The sequence below is a fragment of the Aquarana catesbeiana genome, linkage group LG09 (assembly GCF_042186555.1).
Source record: "Aquarana catesbeiana isolate 2022-GZ linkage group LG09, ASM4218655v1, whole genome shotgun sequence".
Lineage (NCBI taxonomy): Eukaryota > Metazoa > Chordata > Amphibia > Anura > Ranidae > Aquarana > Aquarana catesbeiana.
The window spans coordinates 193,860,430-193,887,558 of NC_133332.1; the positions used below are offsets into that span (position 1 = coordinate 193,860,430).

The following is a 27,129-nucleotide window of genomic DNA, read 5'->3' on the forward strand; positions in this document are numbered from 1 at the left end:
TCATCATACATTTGATTTCTAATATATAGCATACAGCTGACATTATTAATAGCTAGAGCTTAGGCTAGAGTTGCCCAGGTGATTTTAATCTCTTACTACTGAAAGATTTAACCACTTGTTGACAATCATCCCATTAGCAACATTGTTATTTCCGTGTGCTGCAAATTAGGTACCTGCCACCAAGTCAGGGCTGTGTTTTGGCCTAGGCCGACTAGGCCTAGGGTGGCACTTAGTGGGGGGGGGGCGGCAAAAAAAGTCGCCCCCTCGCATGACAGAAAGCCCCCCCCCACCCATCTTCCTGATTCCCGGCTCCCTTGGCCACCTCCCGTACACATGCAGCCCACGGCGGCTGGCTTGCTGTAGCGGCGTCGCTATGTATGGGCGTGCTTGGCAGAGGGTGGGGGGCGTGTAACTCACCTCCCCCCACCCTCTGCCAAGCACGCCCATACACAGCGGCGTAGCTACAGCAAGGCAGCCGCGGGAGCCAGGAATTGGGAAGACGGGTGGGGGGATTTCTCTTATGCGGGGGACAGCGTGTGACTCATACCCCCATAAGCAGCTGGTGACTGGCGGAGGTGGAGCCTTATGCTCCGCCTACCCTCCTTCGTACTGCTTTCCTTGAATCTTCTCCTCGGGACCGGGGCGGGGTTTGGCTGTGACCTCAGGAGCAGGAGGAGAGAAAGAGGAGCACGAGAGAAACCCCCAGGACAGCAGGTAAAATTATTGAATAAATTATATGAGTGCTATGGGCACAGTGGCAGCATTTGATGGGCACAGTGTCGGTATTTGATAGGCACAGTGGTGGCATTTGATGGCACAATGGCTATATTTGATGGGCACAGTGGTTACAATTGATGGGCACAGTGGCAGCATTTTATGGGCACAGTGGCTGCGTTTGATGGCACAGTAGCTACAATTGATGGGCACAGTGGCAGCATTTGATGGGCACAGTGGCTGCCTTTGAGGGCACAGTGGCTGCGTTTGATGGCACAGTGGCAGCATTTGATGGGCACAGTGGCTGCATTTGATGGGGCACAGTGGCTGCATTTGATGGGCACAGTGGCTGCGTTTGATGGCACAGTGGCTGCGTTTGATGGCACAGTGGCTACAATTGATGGGCACAGTGGCAGGATTTGATAGGCACAGTGGCTGCAATTGATGGGCACAGTGGCTACATTTATGGGCACAGTGGCTGCGTTTGAGGGCACAGTGGCTGCATTTGATAGGGCACAGTTGCTGCATTTGATGGGCACAGTGGCTGTGTTTGAGGGCACAGTGGTTACAATTAGTGGGCACAGTGGCTGCGTTTGAAGGGGCACAGTGAGGCTGCAATTGAGGGACACAGTGGCTGTGTTTGATAGGGCACAGTGGCTGTGTTTGATAAGGCACAGTGGCTGCGTTTGATAGGGCACAGTGGCTGCGTTTGTTAGGGCACAGTGGCTGCGTTTGATAGGGCACAGTGGTTACGTTTGATAGGGCACAGTGGCTGCCTTTGATAGGGCACAGTGGCTGCATTTGATAGGGTACAGTGGCTGCATTTGAATGGGCACAGTGAGTACATTTGATGGGCACAGTGGCTGCGTTTGATGGCACAGTGGCTAAAATTGATGGGCACAGTGGCTGCATTTGATGGAACAGTGGCTGCATTTGATGGGGCACAGTGAGGCTGTAATTGATGGGCACAGTGAGACTGCAATTGATGTCTTTTTTTTTCTGAATTTTTTAGTTTGTTTGCGCTCCCCCCCAAAAATTTTGAGCACCAGCTGCCACCGGCATGTGCAAAGTGCTCCATGAATGCTAAAATCAGTGCAACCCTTTTAAACAGTCCACATTTAGAGAAAGTGCATTAATATGCAGATCATGATATTGCAATAAAGTGCTCCATCAATGCTGAAATCAATGCAAACTCATTAAAGAGGAGTTAAGCCCCCCCCCCCCTGAAAACATTAAAACTCAGCAGCTACAAATACTTAGCTGCTGACTTTTAATATTAGGACACTTAGCTGTCCAGGGATCCAGCGATGTCAACACCTCAGCCGATTTTCGGATTGGCTCTCGGGTTTTGCCATCATCATTCATGGTAAGGGAAACCGGCCGCTTCCCTACTGCACATGTGCGAAGCGCGTTGCACTTTCTGAATGGCCCAGTGGTTAAAAGGAGGAGGGGGGGCCGAACTTCAGAGGGGTCAGCTCAGTCTCCCAGAAGTGGGGAAGGGTACCTGTCAAAAACAGGTACCCGTTCCCCCCTCCCCCCCGAAAGGTGACAAATGAGCCTAAAGAGGAAGGGGTGTGGTTTATAGATGATAGGGTAGGTCTTAAACAGGAAGGGGTGTGGCCTCGGCAGGAAGGGGTGGGCCGTATTTAAATTAGGGGGTGCATGAGTTTAGTCAGGCCTAGGGCAGCACAAAACCTGAATACACCACTGTACCAAGTGGTTACATCATCTCTCAGTAGCATAGACATCCAGGCAGATATGAAAACAAGCACATTAATGTAGCTCCATATTCATTAGTACATCATGAAATATATTTATTTATACAAGCAGCGTAAGTACCTAAATTCAGATTTATACTGTATCTGCCTCTTGCAGTCCCTCCCCGACAGAGCTCAGACTGGGAAAGGTAGAAGCAGCACTAGGGACCAATTGTTTTTTTTTTTCTGTGGTGTTTATATGCTCACATAGGAAATAAGGCTCAGGCCAAGAGTGTGAGTGCTTTGGGCTTTAAGACATAAATGGGAGCGAGGTTGTAATTGAATGAATAGATCGATATGCATGAGTGTGCATTTTTACCCCAGAAATATATTTTCTTAAGACATCAGCTAAAATATTGTCCTTTTTTAATTGTACAAACTCTGCCCTGCATTATTTTAGATTTTTATAACACAAAGAATTTAGAAATCAGCTGTGTTTTTGATTAGCAGAAATCATATGGGATCTATACTTTTTCCAGTTTTTTTAGATATAAGTTTATAGCCCAACTCTGGCCAAACATTTTTCTTTAGGCTTGGGTAGTGAAGTAGTAAACCCCATTTTAGAACACCAGACTTAAAGTGATTGTAAAGTCTTCTCTTCTTGGGTCCCTCTTTGGCGCTCCTGGCCTCTCCCTCCTGTTGAGTGCCCCCATAGCACGCAACTTGTTATGTGGGCCCCCGACCTGAGCCACAGCTCCCTGTGTCCATTCCGACATGGAGCTGCAGCCCGGCCCGGCCCGCCCCCTTTTCTCCTCATTGGCCAACTGACTTTGACAGCAGTGGGAGCCAATGGTGCCGTGCTGCTGTCTCAGCCAAAGAGAAGGGGAGTCCCGGGCAGCCAAGACACTCCTGCATCGCTGGATAGAGATGGGGCTCAGGTAAGTATTAGGGGGGCTGAGGGAGGCTGCTGCACACAGAAGGTTTTATATCTTAATGCATAGACATTAAGATAAAAACCTTCTGCCCTTACAACCACTTTAAATATGTGCTATTTCAGAACATTAAATTTATTACTAAACCTGTTGGTGGACTACCCCTTTTTAAAATGACCTTTCAGTTCATGCCTGCTAATACGTGTCATATAATGTTATATTTTATTTTCCTGCAATTGTTGATTAGTGTCTCTTCTATAGGGCCTCTTATGATTGTTGTGGAATATTGCAAGTATGGAAATCTGTCAAATTATTTACGAAGCAAAAGAGGAGACTTCATAGCTTACAAGGTACAACGCTATGATATTAGTGTGGCAATGTTCACAGTCATGTTGCACCATATAGAATGCTTTGCTAGACCCCAGTAAATGTTTATAAAATATAATGCAGCAATGATTCAATGTAAAATATTAGGTATCTCATGGATTTACATCATAAACTGGCACTCTTTCATGGAAAAGAATTATGTAGTTTGTTAAACATTCAGACTGTTTAGTAAAGCAAGGGGCAATGCACAAATGGCAGTAACCCAGACCATCTAGTCTGAAATCAGATTTTACTAATCTGAGTTAGGTAACAGAAAAAAAAAACACAGTCAGTGCGCCCAGAAGCAGCAGTTGTGGCCGAAAAAAATGCTTGTCGTAATTGTGTGTAAACGTGTTTAAATGCGTATAAGTGCTAAGCGCATTTAGCATGCTGCAAAAATAGAAAAGAGGTAACCCAGCCATCGCACACCTCACCTGGCCCAAGTGGTAAGGAAGCAAAAGCAGCCTCAGCTCCAGACCATGTCTCCAACATTTTTCACCCCACCTCGGGGCTTAATCATGGAGATCTGCCGGGTTACCTCTTTCTATTTTTGCAGCATGCTTTGAGTCTAGACAGACCTTTCCTCAGCCTGCACCCTCATGGGAGAGCGGGATCCAACCCCCTGGACCTTGAAAGCCTGAGCTTGGGCCCTCAAGCATTTATCATGAAGCACATTTAGCACTTGAACATTCATTCATTTCAATGGCCAAAATAAAGTATTATTCAGGCAAATTAAATTAATTAACACCCAAGTGCTTGACACACCTAAATGCACCTAAACGCGTTACACATGTTTACAAGGATCAAAGTTTTTTTCTGCCGAAACACTGCTGCCAGGAAGAAAGGAGTCTAGGTGAGTTAGAAAATGTCCAGTGTGCATGAGGCCTAACACACCCTGCACCTGCCCTACCCCTCCAGGAGATTGCTCCTATCTACCTCTGCAGTTTCATGCTTTTACAATGTAGACATTGTTGGTGAGCACTGTTCTCCCAATATACATAGCCAGTGTTTTCCTCTACTGATCAATTGTTTTGTATATTACCTTCATCTTGCATAGATCATTCATTTGGCAGAGTGTGCAGGAGCTAATTGATCATATAACAGCCTATGTGGAAGAGAGCTGTAGTATTGTAAACAGGAAAAATGTCTCCCTGGAAGAATGTTAAGCTTACCATACACTATACAATCTAATTGTACAATCTCCTTTAGATCTATCATCAACTATGTTGTGCAAGGGCCTGCCTTATTTTGAGTGATTGGATAGATAGGCGTGTCCACCTATTATTTAGTTTTGGTAAATCTAAAGGAGATTGGACAGTTGGATTGTATAGTGTATGGCCACGTTTATACAATGAAAATGAACTAATCGTGCTTTTGGCGCCATTAATTGTTAATGGCATCCAGAACGTGGAAGCAAACGTGCATTTTGTAGTATGCAAAAATGTGCAAACTGCAAGATGCCAAAATGCCCCATGAGTTACTCAGCTGTGTCTGTCATGTGTAGAGGGCAGCCCATTGAAATCAATGGGCTGCCCTATACATGTCATGGGAAAAACACTCCAAAAACCTGCACTCCCACTGCGTTGTGTGAATGGGGCCTGAAAATGAAATTGGTGTGTTTACACCTTCCCCCTCCCTGAGCTGGAGCTGGATTACAAGAACATTGACAGCTGAATGTCACCCACATATACTTGTATAAAGGTGGCCATACACTATGCAATTAATGAGGGGGGCATGGTCCACAGAAGTAAAGCATGCCTTTTTCTGTGATGCAATAAGGTAGTGCATGAAAGGATATGAAGTTTCCTGCATTGTCACATGACGAGACAGGAAGTCAGGTCTCAAAAAGCACATTTTAAATTTTGAACTGAGAGGTGAAGATTCAAAGCTTCCATGAACTAGGTAAGAAAGGTAGGAGAGATAAGTTGGGATGACTTGGGCTGAAAAAACATTGAAAAGGTTTCTATTTATTGTGAAAAGTGAAATTCTGCCTGGAAAGGTAAATGTAGCTTTTAAAATGGTTGTAAAGGTTAAAGTTTTTTTTTTTACCTTAATACATTCTCTGCGTTAAAGCAAAAAACCTTTTTAATAGTAATGCCCCCCCCCCCCCCCCTCACCCGCCCCTTTATACTTACCTAATCCCCATCTCGATCCATTGCTGTGCACATCTGCAGCAGCTCTTCTCACCCCTCCCTTATCTCACAGGCTTGGCTGAGAGCAGCAGTAGCCATTGGCTCATGTTGCTGCCAGTCAAAACCCTGCCACCTATTAGTGGCTGCTGGCCTATTTACATCATTGGACGTGTGTTATGCTGCACACACTGATGTGCATTGTGCACATGTGCAGCAGTGTTACACCAATGCTTATTTTTTTTTTTTTTTACGTTTCTAAAATGACAACTCTATGCACGGCAGCGTGTTATTATGCATTACAGCACATTGTAACTGCACAATGTTGCATTACAATAAAATGCAAATGGTGAAAACTGAACATATGAAAGTCTGTAAATAGGTAACTTACACAAAAAATCTGGAGGTTGGCCTCACACCTATGCATTGTGATAATACCCTATCCAGGTGCTTAATTGGCCTGCCTCAAGTCCAGAGTTTTCACCAACTGAAAACATTTGGCGCATCTTGAAACAAAAAAATACGTCAAAGAATATCTAGGACTGTTGAGCCTTTAGAATGCTGTTAAAAAAAGGGGATGCTACACCATGGTAAACATGGCGCTTTCCCAACTTTTTTGAGACATTTTGCTGCCATCAATTTCAAAATTACCTTATTCTATCCTTAAAATGGTACATTTTCACAGTTTAAACCTTGGATATGTTTTTGATGTTCTATTGCGAATAAAATATAAGTTTATGCGATTTGCAAATTATTGCATTCTGTTTTTTATGTAGATTTTACACAGTAACCCAACTTTTTTGGAATTGGGGCTGTATTTATCTAAAGCTAGGGCAAACAGCCCTAAATGTACTGTCCAAAAAAAAGAATACTGTAACTCATGCTATTAAACTGAACTTTTCTGCAACTATTATGAGCAGTGTAATGCTTTTCTTTCTGAATTTGGATAATAACTCATGTTTCGCTATGATATCATGCTGGTTTTGTTCTGTCAAATCAATGGCATCCAGTGACATTTATCCAGGAAAATAGCCAATGTTTTAATAGAAAACCTTTGTTTTCCTCCCAATTCCTGCTGGGAATTACTGACCATTTCCATATGACAGCAAAACCAGATAGTTATGGTTGTGAAATGAAATTGATGCAAAGTATACTGTATATTGGTATTACAGGTATTGCATTCTTGAAACTGATGGTAGCTTAACTTTCAGGCTGTGATTTGTGACAGCCCAGAATGCAGAAGACCCCCTTCTCTTTTTACCTCCACAGTGTGCTGTGTGTCTGACCTCAATACACAATGGCATTACATAATGGTGTTGGTTTAGACTCCACAACTTACCAATCATGGATTTTCTTGGAAAGGAAAGTTTGAACTTTTATCCATATTAATGACATCATTCCTTAATCTTCCATATTTCTTAAAAGTTGTGTATGGCTGCAGAGTTCCTTGAATGACCAATAAAGTGGAATTAAACTCTCTCAATTAACATTAACGATTTTTAATCCTTATGCTCCTAACATTAGTAAATAGAAAGAAATGCATATTAGATTTACTTGTTTTAGACTTTTCTTTTTTTACATTTCATCACTTGCTTCTTGGTTTCAGTCCTAGGCCAAAATGATGGCATACATCCCAGGTCATGGGCTGAGCTTCAGTGGTCACAATGGTGACCCCATCCATGATCCAGGGGGCCTGTGCTGCCTCCCTGTCACCCTAGGTTATAGGGCTAGTTCACACCAGCCACTGCACTGCAGCACAGTAAAGAAGCGCTGAGCTTGACAGATCGTACTGTTTCCTTTTTTTTAAATCAAATTTTATTGAGATGTCACAAAGACATATAATAAAGTTCAGTTGCTGGCTGCCTCCTGGATTGCCTCACACTGCACTGCACTGATAACATGTACTGCATGCAGTACTTTTTTCTGCACATCATACCTGCACACCACTGCAACGCTGGGCACAAAGGAGACAAGGTATTTTGCCTTGTCTATGGGGTGGGACTGCTCTGGAATAGCCAGCCAATGCAGTCCAACCGCATCTGGTGTGAACCAACCCTTACATTGTGTCACTGGGGAAAAGCACCCAGTCCCTCTGAGCTTCCTGTTTCATCTACACAAGGTGATGAGGCAAGCCCTTTCCCCCAGCGGCACACTCACTGCTCAGCCCCCCCCCCACGCGCAGAGGCCAGTACTGAAACTCCCTCCCTGCCTTGCTAAGTGCATATACACACAAGGTGGGGGAAGGCAAGCCACACGCTGAGCTGCTGGGTGAAAGCGGTGGGCTCATATGTGAATCTGGAAGTCGGAGGGCCTGCCCACCCCGGGCAAGGTCCAGGCTGGGCCCTCTAAGTTTTCTGTTTTGCATACAAGTACACAGCTTTTGCCCGGAAGCTCAGAGTGTGGCCTACCTGCCCCACCTTGTATGCACATGCAGCTGGCAGTGGGGGTATATTGGTGCTCAGTAGAAGTAGCAGGTGGTAGTGGGGGGCCCCAGGTCAACTTTTGCATCAGGAACCCACAAGCTTCAAGCTACAGCTTTATTCCAGGTGTCTTCGTGGGCATTTTTTTTCTTTCACTGGAGCGAAAGGAGGAGGGATTTTCTCAGTTAGGTACAACCTCCTGCCTACATGCTTGATCTAAGGGCAAATAGATTCCAGGAAGCAAATGCTACATGAATCATCTGCCCTTATTCAAGATGGCCACTGCTAGAAATGTTAGAGGTGTGTTTTTCAAAGTAATTTCTCTGTAGGAGATACTGTTACATAAACTGAGACATTGCAATCTTTACATTGTGCTGTATGTTGCATACTCACAATCAAAGTATTTGTTTCAACGGTTGCTTATAATAAGTAGCCTAGTAGTAGCACATGGGCAGTGTCAAATATGTGCACAGGGTACTGTGCACAGACTCATGGTCTATTTAACTGTATCCCAACCACACCCAATATTGAGCCTTATTTAACAACGGCTGGGCACTTTTCAGTGAATAAGGTATGTAATTGCTTTCATCGACACCAATGCTGGGAGTTATTACTAAGACACTGATGTTAGGGGTTATTATTGCACAATCTGAGCTTACTTATTAAATATTCCTTTCCCTCACTGAGATAGTGAAGTAAACAATTTGTTTTTATATATGTGGCACTCTCAATTCTTCACCAATATTTTCCAGATCACTAGGCCCAAACGATTTCCTACCCCTGCTGTAAGAACATTTATAATGTATTATTCTGTTACTTTTTTATAAAATACCTTTACGTCATTTGCATTTCCAATTGGGTAGGAAAAATGAAGTATATTCTGTATGGTCACTATTTCAGCTTGATTTTCATTAATGTTGTTACTACTGTAGTTTGAAATAATTGGCTGTCTCATTTTCTGGTCCACGGTTAGCAGGTCATAGTATGAACAAGATGTGTATATGACTCATTAAGCACTTAAGCACTAGATTTATTAATTTCTGCATTCTGTTTTGTTCATTTTTAAAATAATGCCTGAAGATTATAATTATTGGTTTCACAATCTCAACTACAGTCACGGATTTATTGTTGTGTAGAGCTTCACCAATATGTTTTAATTCTGATTAAACAATGAGTATTTAGGTACTTGTCAGTGTTAATTGTAACTTATGTTAGACAACGTATGCTTTTGTTGTTCGAGTAAACATTTTCTAATGCTTGTAGGTACCTTAAGTCAATCACTTCAGAAACAATAGAGCTCATTACAAAAAAATAAGTATCTGTAGAGTTGCCTGCAGGCGGAGGATAGTGTGTGTGTTTCTGTGGCGAAGTGGAAACCATATTCATTCTCTTGTTGTGTTTATTGTATTGAAGCTGAGTATTATGAATTTGGAGAGACTTTTGCTGATGGAAAAGAATGTGTTCCTTGTCATGGAATGAATTCCAGAGCAAAAAAAAATGATCAGTTAATGAGCAGCTACAGCACTATTTCCAAATCTGAAGCAATCACATAACGAAGTAAAATATGTGGAGTTGCTATACTTTGTATGTGATGAGAATATCCATTTAGATATTTTTTTATTCCGGGGCTATCAAAACTACAGAGGGCAGGATAGTGAACTCCCCTGACTTAATCTTGGCGGAACTGGCCAGATTCTATGAGAATCTCTATCTTCCGACCGAACAATATACTCAGACAGAGCTTACAGACTATTTACAGAGCATTGTTTTCCCACAACTCACGACTGACCAACGAGGGGCCCTGGATACCCCTATTACTTTGGAGGAGCTACAGACAGCACTGGCAGCGTTTCCCAATTGTAAGGCCCCTGGGGAGGATGGGATACCCATGGAGGTATATAAGCAATATGCGGATATACTCCTGCCCAAACTTTTAGCGGTGTTTAACGTGGCTAGGGAGCAGCGGGCTTTAACTTCTTCCATGGCCGTGGCTAACATTGTCCTCATATTAAAACCCGGTAAGGACCCTATAGACCTGGGCTCATACAGACCCATATCTTTGCTACAGAGCGACATTAAGCTTCTGGCCAAAATTCTTGCAATTAGGCTGAACGGTGTCATTACAGGAATCGTTCACCCTGATCAGGCTGGCTTTATGCCTAATAAGTCGACGGCTGTCAACTTACGGAGGCTTTACATTAACATGCAATCCCCAGCGGATAATGTAGGGCAGAGGGCCTTGCTCTCTTTAGATGCTATGAAGGCCTTCCATAGCGTCAAATGGGAGTACCTGTGGAAAATTCTCCGACGTTTCAGCTTTGGAGAATCATATATCTCCTGGGTGCGCCTGTTGTACCACAGCCCTCAAGCAGCCATCCAGGCAACCGGAGCTATGTCATGCACTTTCACGTTGGGTAGGGGCACGCGCCAGGGGTGTCCCTTCTCACCCCTGCTGTTCGCATTAGCCATCAAATCCCTAGTGATAAAGGTGAGAGCCAACCCAGGAATAGTGGGCTTTAAATATGGGAACAAACAGGAGAAAATAATGTTATAAGCAGATGACACTATGATCTTACTTGGCGACGTGGAAGGCTCTCTCACAGAAGCTATGGCTACCATAGGGGAGTTTGGCAGGTACTCCGGTCTCCAAATTGGACTAAATCCTCGCTGATGCTAATTGATGAAGGGGGGGCGCCCCCAACCTCTAAAACAGTACAACTGACTACTTCATTTAGATACTTGGGTATACAGGTGACGCCCAACATTTGTGACTATGGAAGACTGAATGTCTCCCTGCTGCTACAAAGATTTAGAGACCAGATCAAAATGTGGAACTCACTCTGCTTGTCGGTAACAGGCAGAGTGAATCTAATTAAAATGATCCTCATGCCTCAATTACTTTACGTACTCCACAATGCCCCGACGGTCGTGACTCTGAAGGTGTTTAGAATTGTTAACTCCTTATTTCGTACACTTATATGGAAGAATCACACACCTAGAATTAAACTTGAGCATCTTCAAAGACCAAAGGATGGGGGAGGGCTTGCCCTCCCAAATCCTTGGTTACACTACATTGCTGCACAGCTGCAACGGTTGATAGGTATGATCCACACGAGCACAGATATAGAGAAGGGGACCGGTGACTCTTCCAAATTAGTAATGTTACACACAGTGGGGAGGGATTCAGTATCAACAGCCCTGGAGTCAACAGCATTTGGGAAACCAAATAAACTATACCCGACATATAACCTTATCCCAAAAATTTGGAACAAAACTAGATATCTGCAAGGGGATACAGGGACTATAGCCCCATCTGGGCTAATGACTCATACCCAGAGCTAGCTAAACTACAGCACGGTACACTATGGAAAAGATATGGAGTGGTCTACCTTAGTCAGATCTTTCACAATGGAAAAATGCTTACGTTTGAAAACTTGCGGGGCCTTTTTGGTCTACCGCAGTCTATGAGATTTTCCTATATGCAACTGAAGCATTCTATAACGGCCCAAAGTAGATCCTCTGAGTGGGCCCCCTCTCCAACTCCATTGTTTAATTTAATAGCGAGAGCGCCTAATACTAAGGGTTTTATATCACAATGCTATAATATGCTATTACAAAACGTTTTGAATAAATACCCACTGCGAATGCTGGACAGGTGGGAGGGGGAGGTGGGCCCGATAGACGGAGACCAGTGGGAAGAGGTCCTGCAGGTAGTACCCACATGCTCCTTGAATGTATCACACAGATTGTCACAGCTGTATCTATTGCTCAGGTGTATTATACCCCCCACAGATTGTTTATCATGGGTCTACGACCTACCCCACTTTGCACCAGATGTAAGAGGGATCGTGGAGACCTGATCCACCTACTGTGGAGGTGCCCGAAACTCCACCCCTACTGGAAGGGGAAGGGGGTGGTGGACACCATAAACAGGGTGTTTCAGGTATCGATGCCTTCAAATCCAAAACACTGCCTTCTCAATGTTCTGGATGAATTTGACTGGGAGGAAGGCACTAGGGTGGCAGTTATTAGATCCCTATTTCAGGCACGCAAGCTAATAATGGCTCACTGGATATCGGAAGATCCTCCTACTCTTAAGGAGTGGATTAACATAATGGGAGATATGCTCCAGAAGGAGAAAACAATCTTTCAACATAGGGGCTCCACCCAGAGATTCGAGAAGCTCTGGGGACCATGGCTGAATGTACCGGGACTGGCCCCGGTGGATCTGGTCATGGGTAGACTGCTGGGTATTGGTGCCTCAATGGGGAATACTCTGGGTAATTGGCTCAAATCTGTGGGTGCTGGTAATTCAATCTAGAACATGGTATGTGGTATGACCAGGTAGTCAGGTAATGTTTAGATAAATTTGCAGACTGTGCAAAATTAATGCTTGTGATGTTTGTATATGCACTGGAATGTATTTGTAGCTTTGGTATACGTATATATATGTTCTTTCATAAACTTTTTCATTGGATAAAAAAAGATTTTTTTTAAATTTTGTTTTCTGCTCAGTCCCAGGAAATGGAAAAAACAGCTGATGACTCTAGTGGTGACCTCTCTGAGTTAATCAAGAGAAGGTTGGAAAGTGTGGCCAGTACGGGCAGTTCAGCCAGCTCAGGATTCATAGAAGATAAAAGTTACAGTGATTCTGAGGAGGAGGAAGAAGGTAATTAAAAGATTCTTATACTTGTCATCCTATTTATGATTAAAAGTTGAACTTATACTGGTCACTGATTTCTCACCAGATGGGCCACAACACCCATATATGGCTAAGTGGGAGCAGGCTTTGGGCTCAGATCTATCCCTTAAGACCTGGCAATTTATATGGAACCAGGCTACTAAAAGCTCCATATGTACGCTTTATAAAGAAAATCAATACAAAATACTATTCCATTGGTATCAGACCCCTGACCTGCTCCACTCTATATATCCCACAGCCGACTCTCGCTGTTGGAGATGCTATAAGGATAGGGGAACACTATTTCATGTCTATTGGACCTGCCCTCTAATCAGCCCTTACTGGAGTATGGTACAATCCCTACTCCAGTCTATCTTTGATACTGGAGTGCTTCTAGATCCGAAGATCTTTCTCTTAGGCCTTCCGCCTACCACCTTCTCAAAAACCTCCAAAAAACTTTTAGCGCATGTGCTTACTGCAGCACGCTGCCTGGTGGCTCTAAAATGGAAAAAAAGAGAGACTCCTTCACTGACTGAGCTGCACTCCAGGATTAGAGATGTTAAAAGAATGGAATATCTTACGGCCTCATTAAATGATACTCTTGAGAAACATAACCGTATTTGGGAACCCTGGGTTCTGTTTGAGACCCCTGTGACTTAATGATATAGGTCATTCATGTACCTATAACCCGTCCCCCACAGACGTGTCCCGGGTTTGGTGATGGGTGGCGACCTTCCCCCCCCCCTTCTCTCCCCCCTCTACCTACTCTCTTTTTTCTCTCTTTTTTACTGTTTTAAATTTTTTTTTTTTTTTTTTTTCCTTTTTGTGAAACTATATACATATGTAAAGGGTACTAATGGATACAAAGTATGAAACGTTTAACTGTCTAGTTAATCTACTCCGTTTCATTACTAACTGTTTATATTACCAGGCTTAACCGTCCAATGTTTGGATGACTATGTGCCAAATTGAAATGTGACACTATGACTTCTTTTTAATCCTGTACCCAATACTATAGTGCTGTAATTGTTAATTTCTCTTCTGTTGAAAAATAATAAAAATTGTCAATTATAAAAAAAAAAAGTTGAACTTCACTTTTTTTCTACAGTAGAGCTAACTAAACAGGTGAACAATCACAGCACTTCTGCTTCATGCTGATTTTGAGCAGGGAGGGTATACAATTATTCACTCTCTTAGCTCAGTGGGAAATTTTTTCCAGCACCTCCCTGTTCAATCAGAGTTGGGAAACATTGAAAGTGAGCATTTAGTCACACTGCTTTAGAATATGATAAGTTCAACTCACATACCACATAGTGGGACAGAATTGGATTGGGAATGCAAACCATCCCATAAATACTGTATGCACACAATCTTTCAAACTAATCTTCACAATCTTCGCCATTTTCAAACTAATCAGAGTAACATAATTTATAAGTTAATGCAACAAGGCTGATTAATTATATTGTTGGGTGCACTAATACAGGCAAATTCTGCATTGTCTCATTGGTTGTTATTTACAAAAGGCAAATCCACTTTGCACTACAAGTGCAAAGTGCACTTGGAAGTGCAGTCGCTGTAAATCTGAGGGGTATATCTGAAATGAGGGGAAGCTCTGCTGATTTTATCATCCAATCATGTGCAAACTAAAATGCTGTTTTTTATTTTGTTTTAAAGAAGAGCTCCACCTTAAAAAATTATTAAAAGCCAACAGCTACAAATACTGCAGCTGCTGACTTTTAATAAATGGACACGTACCTGTCCCAGGGTCCAGCGATGTCGGCAGCCGAAACCAATCAATCGCTCGGCTCTCGGCTGCCCCCGCCGCCATCCTCGGTCAGGGAATCGAGAAGTGAAGCGCTGCGGCTTCACTGCCTGGTTCCCTACTGCGCTTGTGCGAGTCGTGCTGCGCCTCTGCACTGGTCCCCATTGTGTTCTGGGAACTGTGTGTTTCCCAGAACACAATGGGGGGGGGGGCATCTGTGGATATTCTGCGGCTGTCTAAGCCCGGAAATGGCTGCAGATACCTGTATTAGACAGGTATCTGCACCCCCCTCCTCCCTGAAAGGTGCCAGTTGTGGCACGGGAGGGGGGGAGGAATCCGATGAGTGGAAGTTCCACTTTAGGGTGGAACTCCATTTTAAATTATATACTGAACATGATAAAACCATGTACATATAGCAAGCTTTTTACAACTAAACCCCTGGAGCTTCAAAGATGCCCATATTGTATTAGGCTGTTTGTCACTTTACTTTCTCAGTTTTGGGCGGTCTGATACAATGTGATTGCTAAATTTGACTTGATAGCTGTGAATGTGAATTTGAAGAAGTTTCCAAATGCTCATATCATGTGATGGATAACAGTATGCAAGCACCAGTGTGGTCTTAATGCAACTGCACATTGCATTGCATCTGTACAGTGTTCTAAAGAATATATATTGGTTTCTCACGTGTCTTGTATATGGGTTACATATGGGTTCATATATGATTATTGGTTTAGAAGGCCTATGATATCAATACCAGAAGACCCTTTCTAAATAAATGTTTTTTTTGCCATAGATGTGGAAGAAATATCTTAAAAATGATAATAACCATAATTATTTTTTTTTTTTTACCACAGATAGATTACTCCCAGCCTAACCACAGGGCATTGCACCTTTTTACCCCTATACTGGGGCATGAGATAGGGGAACTAGGCTTGTTGTGGCATTCCGAGGCTCCTCTTCTTTCCCCACCCCTTTTCCTTCCCCCTTCCCCTTCCAGCTCTCTCTTCTTCCCTGGTACACCACCCCCTTCCCTCCTTTCTTCCCCCTTTCTTTTTCATTCCCTGTTCTACCCCCTCATTCTGATTGGGTAGATATGTGATAACATGCATGAACGCTATCATTTGACTTTGGATCTCTTTTTTCGTTTCTGTGGCTTTTTTGCTGGCCCCCTATTGCTAGACCATGAACCCTGCTTTCTTCCAGGTGCGGGGCCTTCCTCATTGGTTACTGTTTATGACTGGAGCTGGGAATAGGAATGGTGGCTAGACAAGTCTCGTGGGGTCTAGCTGGCACCAGGTCTTTGTGTTAGGGCTGCCCAGCCTTGGTTGTACCATGTATTTCCTTTCTGTATTTACCTTATATGATGTATTCTTCTAAAACTTCAATAAACTATTTTTGAACCAGAAAAACATTTACCAGGTAGCCACCAAATAGGGTAGGGTGGGGTGCCATACATAGTCTCCTATTTGTTTCTCAAAGGCATCATTCCAAGTGACGACAAGATAAACAGCATATATCATTTGTAGGGTGGGACTTTAGATATGCCTCTGAGAACCACAATTACACAGTGTTATATTAAAAAAGAACACATTTTATTATAGATATTAAAGTGGAGTTCCACCCAAAAAAAAAAATGTCATTTATGTGCATAAAAAAAAAAAACATTTGGAGAATTTTTTTTTTTTACTCACCTCTAAATGCCTGTTTCTAGGAGATCCCTCATTGTCTGCCTCCTTCAGCGCCTGGGCTCTTGACCTCACTTCCCTCAGCACAGGAAGGGAGATCAGCTCTGCCCCCTCCCTCTTTTCAATCATCTGGGACACGTCACAGGTCCCAGATGATTGCGCGGCCAATCACGGCGCAAATCAAACATAGGGTGTCCTTCCGGCCTGTGGGACATACCCAGATAACCAAGGCCCCAAAAATAGATGTGCATAGGGTTGTTTAAAAAATATATATTAAATAAACAAACACTGCCATTTGTAAGGCCAGGGAGGTGTATGGTGGATGGAAAAAAGTTCTGGGCAGACTATGCACCTATGTTTCCAAAATGGAACCTTTCAAAATGGACAAAATCGCACCTTGGCCTGCAAAGGTGTTTCCACACAAACAGCAGACTACCCTATGCGCATCTATTTTTGAGATAGACACCCTTTGTTTGGCTACTTATATTCTATACATCTTTTCAGGCAGAGCTTCCTTTATTTAATTGCAAACTCTATATAATTCATGCCGTCCTGATGAAGCGGGCAATCCTGCAAAATGCTCAGAATGAACTACAATTAATTCATGGATCTGGGAGATCGATGGGTTTATCCCAAAAGAGTATAACCCAGTTCTTTGTATAAATTGCGTCATCTCCCAAAAAACGTTTTAGCCGACTACATTGTTGATATTTTTTTATTGTTAATATCTATAATAAAATTTGTGCTTTTAAATATAACACTGTCCCAGATAGCAAGCAATTGAGTTGTAATTTTGAAAATTACTTGTTAAGCTATTGCTAGACTTGCCAGGGTTCACAAGTTTGTTGAACAATTGCAGCAAGTCCGCGTTGCATGACTCTAGATCAACTTTCTTTGCAAACATTCTGCAAGTCTGCTGCAAGTTCTGGTTCGGTGATGTTGTGCAATGGTCATCTCACCACAGGGGTCACTGGATTTTCATGCTGTAGACTTGCAGAGCTGTAGACTCACCACTGCAACTTTGCTCTTGCTAGAGACTTGCCATGCAAATTTGCTACAAATTTGGAAAAGTGTCAACTAAAACTTGTGCTTCAAGTTCTCTGCAAGTGTACAGCTTGCTAGTGAAAATGTGCAGCAAGTTAACAAGATTTACAATTCAACACTGCCACAAATTTGTGACAAGTTATTCTTGCTAGCTGGGGTGTAACTTTGGTTCTCAGAGGCATGTCTAAAGTCCCACCCTACAAATTATATATAAAAATATGACCACCTTCTCATGCTTTGACTTCAGCATTGAAACATTTATATTTCTTTTTTAAATCCCTAAACTTGATTTTGTTAAACCGTAATCAAAGGAAAAGTCCACACAGCTAGTTTAAGTATATCTTGTATTTGTGACCTGCTCTGTTTAATCTGCTACAAATAATTTCACGATACTTTCCAGGATTTTTACAAAGTCACTATATCTAATGAGATCTTCCAGTGTATGTTTCTAAGCGGGCTGTGACTTTCTGAACCTAAAGTCAATTTGTATAGTGTGAAAACCTCAAAGCATAGTCAACCTTACTAAATTTTAGCTTGGCAGACAGAGTCACGAATAGATTACATGCTGTGCCAAAGACCACACTAGGATTAATTAACAGTCCACAACCACCCAAGTCTCTAATGTAGAGAAGACTGTAAAGGTTCTGTCTGAAAAGTAGAAAAATCTATCTTGGCCTAATTTCCTAATTTTTTCAGCATGTCAGCCCCCTTAAACACTGTACAAAATTCTTCTTTTGCTGTGATGTTGAAAGCACAGAAATTAGCTGATGCTGTAATCTGCCAGTTTGTTACATGAACACTTCTTCGTATGACATCATTTATTGAAGATCATTGCTTTTTCATTGATTTAGTGGAAATGATTATGAACAAATATAACCTATTCACTGCACTTTAATTTCCCCATGATATGTCACTTTTTGGTTGCATGTGTTGTCAGATTGCAGAGCTGTATAGAGAACAACAGAAATAAAACTGTATTTTCGAGCTACAAACAAAGCTCTTAACTCTGTAACTCAGATGTCATGCAAATGGCTTCCTGAACAGCTCTTGTACCCCGTTCTACAAAGTTTAGGAGTCCAGTCTGGCCTTTTCATGTTCCTAAAAGTAATAGCACTATGCTTTATCACAGAGGATCATGCTTCCCCCACACGGCAACCAAGCCATTCCCACAAAACATTTTATCCCACTTACAAAGCCTATACTAATTGCAGGAAATATTTAAAGAGGTATCAAAGAAAGATCCAGCAGTTGACTGGGAAATTGCCATTAAAAAGGTGTTAGAAAAGATAGCTTATCTGCAATGTGCATTGAGAGTTTTGGTAACTTCAGTGAAATGTGTTATTTTTCAGACCCTGAAGATATGAGCAAGAAACAGCTAACAATGGAAGATCTGATTTGTTACAGTTTTCAGGTGGCAAAGGGCATGGAGTTCCTGGCATCAAGAAAAGTAAGAATTCCAGGGTTGTACAAACCCACAACACAACATTTATTTTCGGGCCACTTTGCAACCAAATGTGTTTCAGCTCACCACGGAGGCAATCCCTAATTTGTTTTTATTCTGGGACATATCATTTAGTAAATGGGAAACTTAACCACAAACGGAGCATTTCCTTTTCATTTTCCAACCGCATGTTGTCTTCATCCTTTTTCATATTGCCTAGCCTACATTAAGTCCAGATAGTCCTTGTTTTTTTTAACATTTTAAAAATTCTAAATTTTTCAGGGAGTTAGAAAAAATGAATTACATTGCATTAAATGACTAACTAAACATTGATAGGACAGTTTAATTAAATGAGTATTAGTGTCTTTATTTACAAAGTCTTTAGACCTAAAAATACATGGCTTTTGGAAACAAATGTTCTAAGATATAAAATGACAAAATGCATAGCTGGGCAGTTCACCTAAAAATAACATTGGTGGCATGTTCTCTAACATACACTAGAGATTTAGTTGAACATGTGTTTATTGTCAATTTCACAGGTTTCACAAAGAACAACATTAAAATTACATCTGAGTGACAACCAATAGTAGACAAATATAATGAGTCAGCTCGATGGCTATTGCCCATAGCTTGACACCTATGCGCAAACTACGTATTACAAGGGGTGTCAACTGTCATCTGCTGCGAGGGACCTTCTAAATCAAAGATCGTTGTTGTTCATGATAAAACTATATAAAAGAATAATGAAGAAAAAGGGAGACCAAATCAGACACTAGAGATTTAAATGGTTCATAGGCGTGTGCACAGGTTGTGTCAGATGTACCTGGGCACACCCTAATCGCCCCGTGCGGCACCAATTTGCTTTCACTACTAACATTGTCCATGTTTTCATGTTTTATTACTTTTTAAAATGTTTCTTTACATTTATTTCTAAAAGTGTGTGTGTGTGCGTGTGTGTATATATATATATATATATATATATATATATATATATATATATATATATACACACACACACACCCATGCATGTGTGTTTTAACCTAATGCAAAAGGCCCTACACACCTATTAAATGGTTACATTGTTTCATAGAGACTCCGGGGGTGACATCTGTGCACTTAAAGTTACAGGCCTGTATATCTGCTGTGGCCATTATGTGGGGGGACCCATCCTTCCTATCACATTTTTACTTTATACAAACACCTAAAGGAAGACACATACACCTAAACCTCCAAAGTGAGCAGTATCAAGGAACTTGGCAGAGAGAATTCCCCACTAGACACCTAGAGACAGAGATATAGTAAGATGACTGGTGACTCAGCCCATCGGATTTTGTTTGGAACTGAAATATCACTTTTGGGTAGACTGACCATATAAAGATGTACTTATGTAAATAATAATTCTGTAAAAAAAATGTAAATATTAACCCAGAACGATAATTGCACGTGAACCAATGTGGCAAGCACAGGGTATAGTGGTTATACATATTTTTACTATTATGAAGGTTCCTAGCTTGCATTGGAATGTGATGTTAAGCCCTGTCCCATTAAAGAACAGTGCAGTCTGTGCTCTCACTGTGTGTTCTGGGCCTGGAAACTCTGACATCATTGTTTTTTTTTTTCTGTAAGCTTCACTATATCCCAAATACCTTAAACTGAACCCTATGGATCTGGATCCGGTAATCCTGACAAGATTAGGTTTGCATTTTCTTTCTTGCAGTCCCCAGATGTTTAAAGATGCAGAAATAAAGCCACCTCACTTGAGCTTTTCTTTTTCTGCCAGTATAAATCTGTATTGTGGGTGAGTGACTGTGGTGCCACTTATACCAAAAAAAAAGCTTCTCACAGCATTCAATCAGAGGGCAGAAAAACACACTAAATTCCCACCCTTACTAAGGATTCTGCTCAGTGCCAGGAGAACTTGATGTTAGTACAAACAGCACTTTGACCATTTTCCCACAATATTCAATATATTTGCTTTTGGATAAGAGATATGCATAGTGGAGTCTGTGCCAACACACTGTACCTCTTTCATCTTGGCTTTCTGCAAATGGCACATTTTACAATATAGCTTATCTGTCAGCACAGTAGCTCTGAGACAACAAGACTTTATTTTGAATTCACTAAAGGAGTTGAGAATTTTCAATAAATTGTGTGAATATTCACTTAAATTATCCAACCGTGTGAAAAGTAAATTCATATTTACTTTGTTTACTACATTTTTTGATTGGCTAGTGGTGTACAGATTCTCCTTTAGTAAATCAGCCAAATATTTCTGATAACCTCCCACTTTTTGACCACGAACTGGCACCTCAGATAAAACACCACAATCTGATAATATGCCACTGCACTGACTGTTGTGCCACAGCTATGCAATGCACTAAACACTGACTCATTAATGAACCATTATACACAGTTCATTGTACAACTATAAATATATTACAACAAGCCACTGGATACTATGCTATGTTGGTATATACATACAATAAGAATATAAATGAATATCATTTCATTTTATATACCCTATTCCTGACATATACTGCTTTGTATTGTATGCATATTTTTTAGGAAATCACAGCATTTGCTCAAAAGAGCTTACAATCTAATAGGGTGGGGCAGGTGGTACAAAAGGCTCATTCCCCACAGTTACAACCTTTTGTACCACCTGCCCCACCCTAATAGATTGTAAGCTCTTCTGAGCAGGGCCCTCTTAATCCTCTTGTATGTTATTGTATTATAACTGTATTGTCTCCCTTTTATATTGTAAAGCGCTGGGTAAACTGTTGGCGCTATATAAATCCTGTATAATAATAATAATAATAATAATAATAATAATAATTTGACTCTCTATGCAAACTGAGTTGCAGTACAGTGTTCTGCACATCAATGAATGGAATCAACCACTTTGCTCACAGTACATATTTTGTACTTAACCACTATACATTGCACATTGGCTACCCTGAACCATTGCGTACAATGCACTGTATGTTTACAGTATAGATACAGTGGGGACGGAAAGTATTCAAACCCCCTTACATTTTTCACTCTTTGTTATATTGCAGCCATTTGCTAAAATCATTTAAGTTCATTTTTTTTTCCTCATTAGTGTACACACAGCACCCCATATTGACAGAAAAACACAGAATTGTTGACATTTTTGCAGATTTATTAAAAAAGAAAAACTGAAATATCACATGGTCCTAAGTATTCAGACCCTTTGCTGTGACACTCATATATTTAACTCAAGTGCTTTCTTCTAATTATCCTTGAGATGGTTCTACACCTTCATTTGAGATGGGCTGTGTTTGATTATACTGATTAGACTTGATTAGGAAAGCCACACACCTGTCTATATAAGATCTTACAGCTCACAGTGCATGTCAGAGCAAATGAGAATCATGAGGTCAAAGGAACTGCCTGAAGAACTCAGAGACAGAATTGTGGCAAGGCACAGATCTGGCCAAGGTTACAAAAAAATTTCTGCTGCACTTAAGGTTCCTAAGAGCACAGTGGCCTCCATAATCCTTAAATGGAAGACGTTTGGGACGACCAGAACCCTTCCTAGAGCTGGCCGTCTGGCCAAACTGAGCTATCGGGGGAGAAGAGCCTTGGCGAGAGATGTAAAGAAGAACCCAAAGATCACTGTGGCTGAGCTCCAGAGATGCAGTCGGGAGATGGGAGAAAGTTGTAGAAAGCATGACACATGAAAGCCCGCATGGAGTTTGCTAGAAAACACCTGAAGGACTCCAAGATGGTGAGAAATAAGATTCTCTGGTCTGATGAGACCAAGATAGAACTTTTTGGCCTTAATTCTAAGCGTTATGTGTGGAGAAAACCAGGCACTGCTCATCACCTGTCCAATACAGTCCCAACAGTGAAGCATGGTGGTGGCAGCATCATGCTGTGGGGGTGTTTTTCAGCTGCAGGGACAGGACGACTGGTTGCAATCGAGGGAAAGATGAATGCGGCCAAGTACAGGGATATCCTGGATGAAAACCTTCTCCAGAGTGCTCAGGACCTCAAACCGGGCTGAAGGTTTACCATTTCAACAAGACAATGACCCTAAGCACACAGCTAAAATAACGAAGGAGTGGCTTCACAACAACTCCGTGACTGTTCTTGAATGGCCCAGCCAGAGCCCTGACTTAAACCCAATTGAGCATCTCTGGAGAGACCTAAAAATGGATGTCCACCAAAGTTTACCATCCAACCTGACACAACTGGAGAGGATCTGCAAGGAGGAATGGCAGAGGATCCCCAAATCCAGGTGTGAAAAACTTGTCGCATCTTTCCCAAAAAGACTCATGGCTGTATTAGATCAAAAGGGTGCTTCTACTAAATACTGAGCAAAGGGTCTGAATACTTAGGACCATGTGATATTTCAGTTTTTCTTTTTTAATAAATCAGCAAAAATGTCAAAAATTCTGTGTTTTTCTGTCAATATGGGGTGCTGTGTGTACATTAATGAGGAAAAAAATTAACTTAAATGATTTTAGCAAATGGCTGCAATATATCAGAAATTTAAGGGGGTCTGAATACTTTCCGTCCCCACTGTATGAGAAATCAAAACATGGAAAAACTAGTTATGGGCTCAAGACCAAACCGTCACAGAACTGGGTCTCTAAAAAGAATTCTAAAAGTCTAGACCAATGCATCATAAAATACAACTTTATTATACATATATCACATAGACAAGTATAAAACCAACCATGAACCCCTATACCACCCTATCCATATTGCACAAATGCTCCAAATTGTCATTCATCCTTAAACTTGTAGATAATGTTGAGCCAGTTTCCGGATGATGTGACTTTGGCTATGAGCAGAAAAGACATATAAGAAGCCCCTCAGTGTAATTCATAGAGAATGCCAAGGATAACTAATGCATGTTCCACTTGTATCCATAGCTGGAAACGTATATTTGTGTGCAGAAGTCCCCTTCAACAGGATATTATATCTGGTGCATATCCAAATACATATTACAACTTCTGAGTAGCATAATGTGAAATTAGGGCATATGTGGCTGGGTACAAGATCCTATGCAGAGGTAACAGGCAGCAATTATTGGAAAGTCCATAAAACTTTTTTCCCGTAGTATGGTCTAGAGGAGGACTCCAAACTTGAGACTGAAAATGTTCAGTCCAACCTCCCTCACACCTTATACAAGGGTTATACAAGACTAACAGCGTTTACAGTAGCGTCCATAACTCTATTTTTCACATTCATAGTATGGTCTAGGGGAGAACTCAAGATTACAGCTCATTCCAATCTCTCTTACACGCTTAAACAAACTGCCAAATGTCCCGCAAATCACATAAGAGTATTTTGTACCAAAACCACTAATAAGGTATAGGGAATAAGTGTCCCAGCATATGTACCCACATAAAGCCACTTCAAACAGAAACTAATGGAAGTCTCTGAAGTATATGTTTATAGATATGCTAAATAATTGGATAACTAATCAGTGTCCAGTGCACTTTATGTCTATTATTTTAATAGTAATCCGCTGTATACTATGTATACATACAGTAGGTTGTCCTACACTATCCACATTTAACTACACTTAACAGGAGTGATATACTGTCTGTGCTCCAGCTCTTGAGCTCAAAAGAGACCAATTAGATTATAAGGGAAGACTCGTGGACGGGTGGTCAGAATTAAGAGACCCCACCATCTGCTGTTACAGACCCCATAAAGATTACAAAGTGTGTACATTTGTGGCATGGATTTGAACTAACAGGCAACGGCAACCATACATGTAGGGATACCAGTGAAGTCACAGCTGCAGGGAATTTGGTAGTAAATGGTATTTTGTAAAAAGAGGCAGGGGGTTCAAGCTGCTTTTTTCATAGGGGTCTTCTACACTTTCTTTCTGTTACTGACATTGTAACATGTCCCAAAAAAGAGAACAAGCTCTATTTTAAAGAGCAGCATATTTTTTTCATTTTTTGATGGTCTATGACTTCAAACAGCCTTCTGTTAGACCTTAATGAGCTGAGGACCATTGAGCATTGAAGGGCATGATATGACAATTGACAGTACTGTCCACTGTGTGAAGTTTAATACTTTCCTGAAACTACTTTTTAAACTATTTTGTATGCATTTTACCTTAGAGGTTTTAGGAAGTTAGCCTGGTGCAGGAGTTAAATGTGACTCAAAATGGGAAGAGAAAGATGGGGTGCTGCAGAGAGATATAACAGTTATTGTATTACCAGACATTGTAGCACACTATACTACTACACATATCCCTAACTCAGGACAATGTGTAGGAATTCTACCTTCCGTTTGAGTAAATACCTCGATAATATGTAAATAAATGAAGGACCATACTTTGAAGGCTTGGAATGCATGTCTATTGTTCATATTATATCCTGTAGTTGTAAGCCATGTCTTTTTTGCTTTGTCTTAAAGTGTATTCATCGAGATTTGGCAGCAAGGAACATCCTCCTGTCTGAAAATAATGTAGTAAAAATCTGTGACTTTGGCCTGGCCCGTGACATATATAAAGATCCAGACTACGTGCGCAAAGGAGATGTGAGTATTACTCTGTCAGAAATGGCCTGCTCTGCATATGGAGAGGAAGTTTAGGGAGATAATCTATAGTAGATGGGTTTGCTAAGTAGAATGCAATTTCCTTGTGATTCAGTTGTTGCCCAAGTTGTTCAGAACTAAACAGCTGAATCAATATCCCTAAAATGTAATTTCTAACTGGATCCGCACTTTTCTTTCCTTCCAGTTCAGATACACAATGACCCTGTATTACTAAAGGAGTAGAGAATGTGCAATATTCAAAGTGAACTTTCACTTTACAAAGTGAAATGTTACTTATCTTAGTGAATTAGATGAAATAAAGTGAAATTTTACTTTGCAAAGAATACCCAATTATGTGCATAAAAAAAAAACAGAATCTTTGTACATGATTGAAGTTAGTACAATATCACTAAACTAAGAGAAAATTGATTTACCAGAGCAAAAATGCAATTAGTTAAGTGAATGAGGTAGAGCTATGTTGACTTCAGTAATCCAATCAAAAATTCAGTTTTTTACTGATCATTGCACATAGTTGGTATATTTTTGACAAAGTGATTTTTTGCATTGTTTCACATTATTCACTGAGATACTCTACTCCTCCAGTAAATTCGGGTCAATGACTACATTGTGTAAAGTTGTAACAGCTCAAGCAGTCTGCGTCCAGGGCCCATCACTCGCATGTGATCGCTGCATGAGTGATTACATGCGAGTGGCCACTATAAGCTGCAGGTGCCAGAAGGCTCTTACTGCTTTTAATGGGGCTGCCTCCCGCAGCTAATCATGGGGAAACCCTGCTGGGGTTATCGCCTCTAATTGAATGGGGATGCATTCCCAAATGTGAATGTCCCCTTAGAGTTTTAAGTTGAGATTATATTTGATAGTATAATTGCAGGAGAGAATCAGGATTATGGGAGCTCTGGTTGACATAGAAAATTAATATTTTTTTTAACGTATAACTAAGGACAATACTTTCTTTTTAGTATTAATGGGGAGGGGCTAGAACACCTGTCAGGTTTTTATTGCTGTCTGTGCCTCCATTAGGGAGATTAGCCCTATTTATTTGTCTGTTTACCATTATCACCAAGAGAAAAAGTGAAGGAAAATTACAAAATTTTGTTGTCACTAAAACAGGAATAAAGGGAAATCTTACAGTGTGGACACTAGTTCTGATGACCCTGGTGACAACCAGAGATTCCCTCACTCTGGAGCAATTTCCACTCGCTTCCTGTTTTGGCTATGGGACAGGAAAGGAGGTGAAATCCCCCAAATGGGCACACAAAAAGTCAGGGGTTATAACCCTCCCCTACTCTATATAAAATTTAATAAAAAAGTTTTGCCTGCATTTTACATAATTTATTGAAACAGTAAAGTGAAGAATAAGTAGACATTAAAAAATCTGGCCACAAATTAAATTTGACAGGTCAATTAAATGTATTAACACCATACATGGACCCTTTTGGTCGCTGCCACTGCTCAGGGCCAGCATGTATAGCTATAGTACTGTGGAGGAGATTTACTAAAACTGGTGTGTGCAAAATTTGGTGCAGCTCTGAACAGAAACCAATCAGCTTCCAGGTTTTATTGTCAAAGCTTAATTGACATGCACAGCTGCACTAGATTCTGAGTGCTCCAGTTTTAGTAAATCTCTCCCAGTATGGCTATAGTGTATAGCCAGTGGTGGCACTGCTTCTACCCACTATTAATTTTTATAAGACCCTATATGACTTTCT

General features: G+C 41.3%; 1 protein-coding gene across 3 annotated transcripts in view; it reads left to right on the forward strand.

Annotated features, from left to right (window-relative positions):
• LOC141108162 (vascular endothelial growth factor receptor kdr-like) overlaps window positions 1–27,129 on the forward strand; it is a 308,462-nt gene that overhangs the window by 244,693 nt on the left and 36,640 nt on the right. For all 3 annotated transcript variants that reach the window (XM_073599472.1, XM_073599473.1, XM_073599474.1), the window contains 4 exons: window positions 3,605–3,693; window positions 12,774–12,927; window positions 18,780–18,877; window positions 25,280–25,402. In XM_073599472.1, coding sequence (XP_073455573.1) covers window positions 3,605–3,693; window positions 12,774–12,927; window positions 18,780–18,877; window positions 25,280–25,402 — 464 coding nt within the window. The remainder of the gene's footprint in view (window positions 1–3,604; window positions 3,694–12,773; window positions 12,928–18,779; window positions 18,878–25,279; window positions 25,403–27,129) is intronic.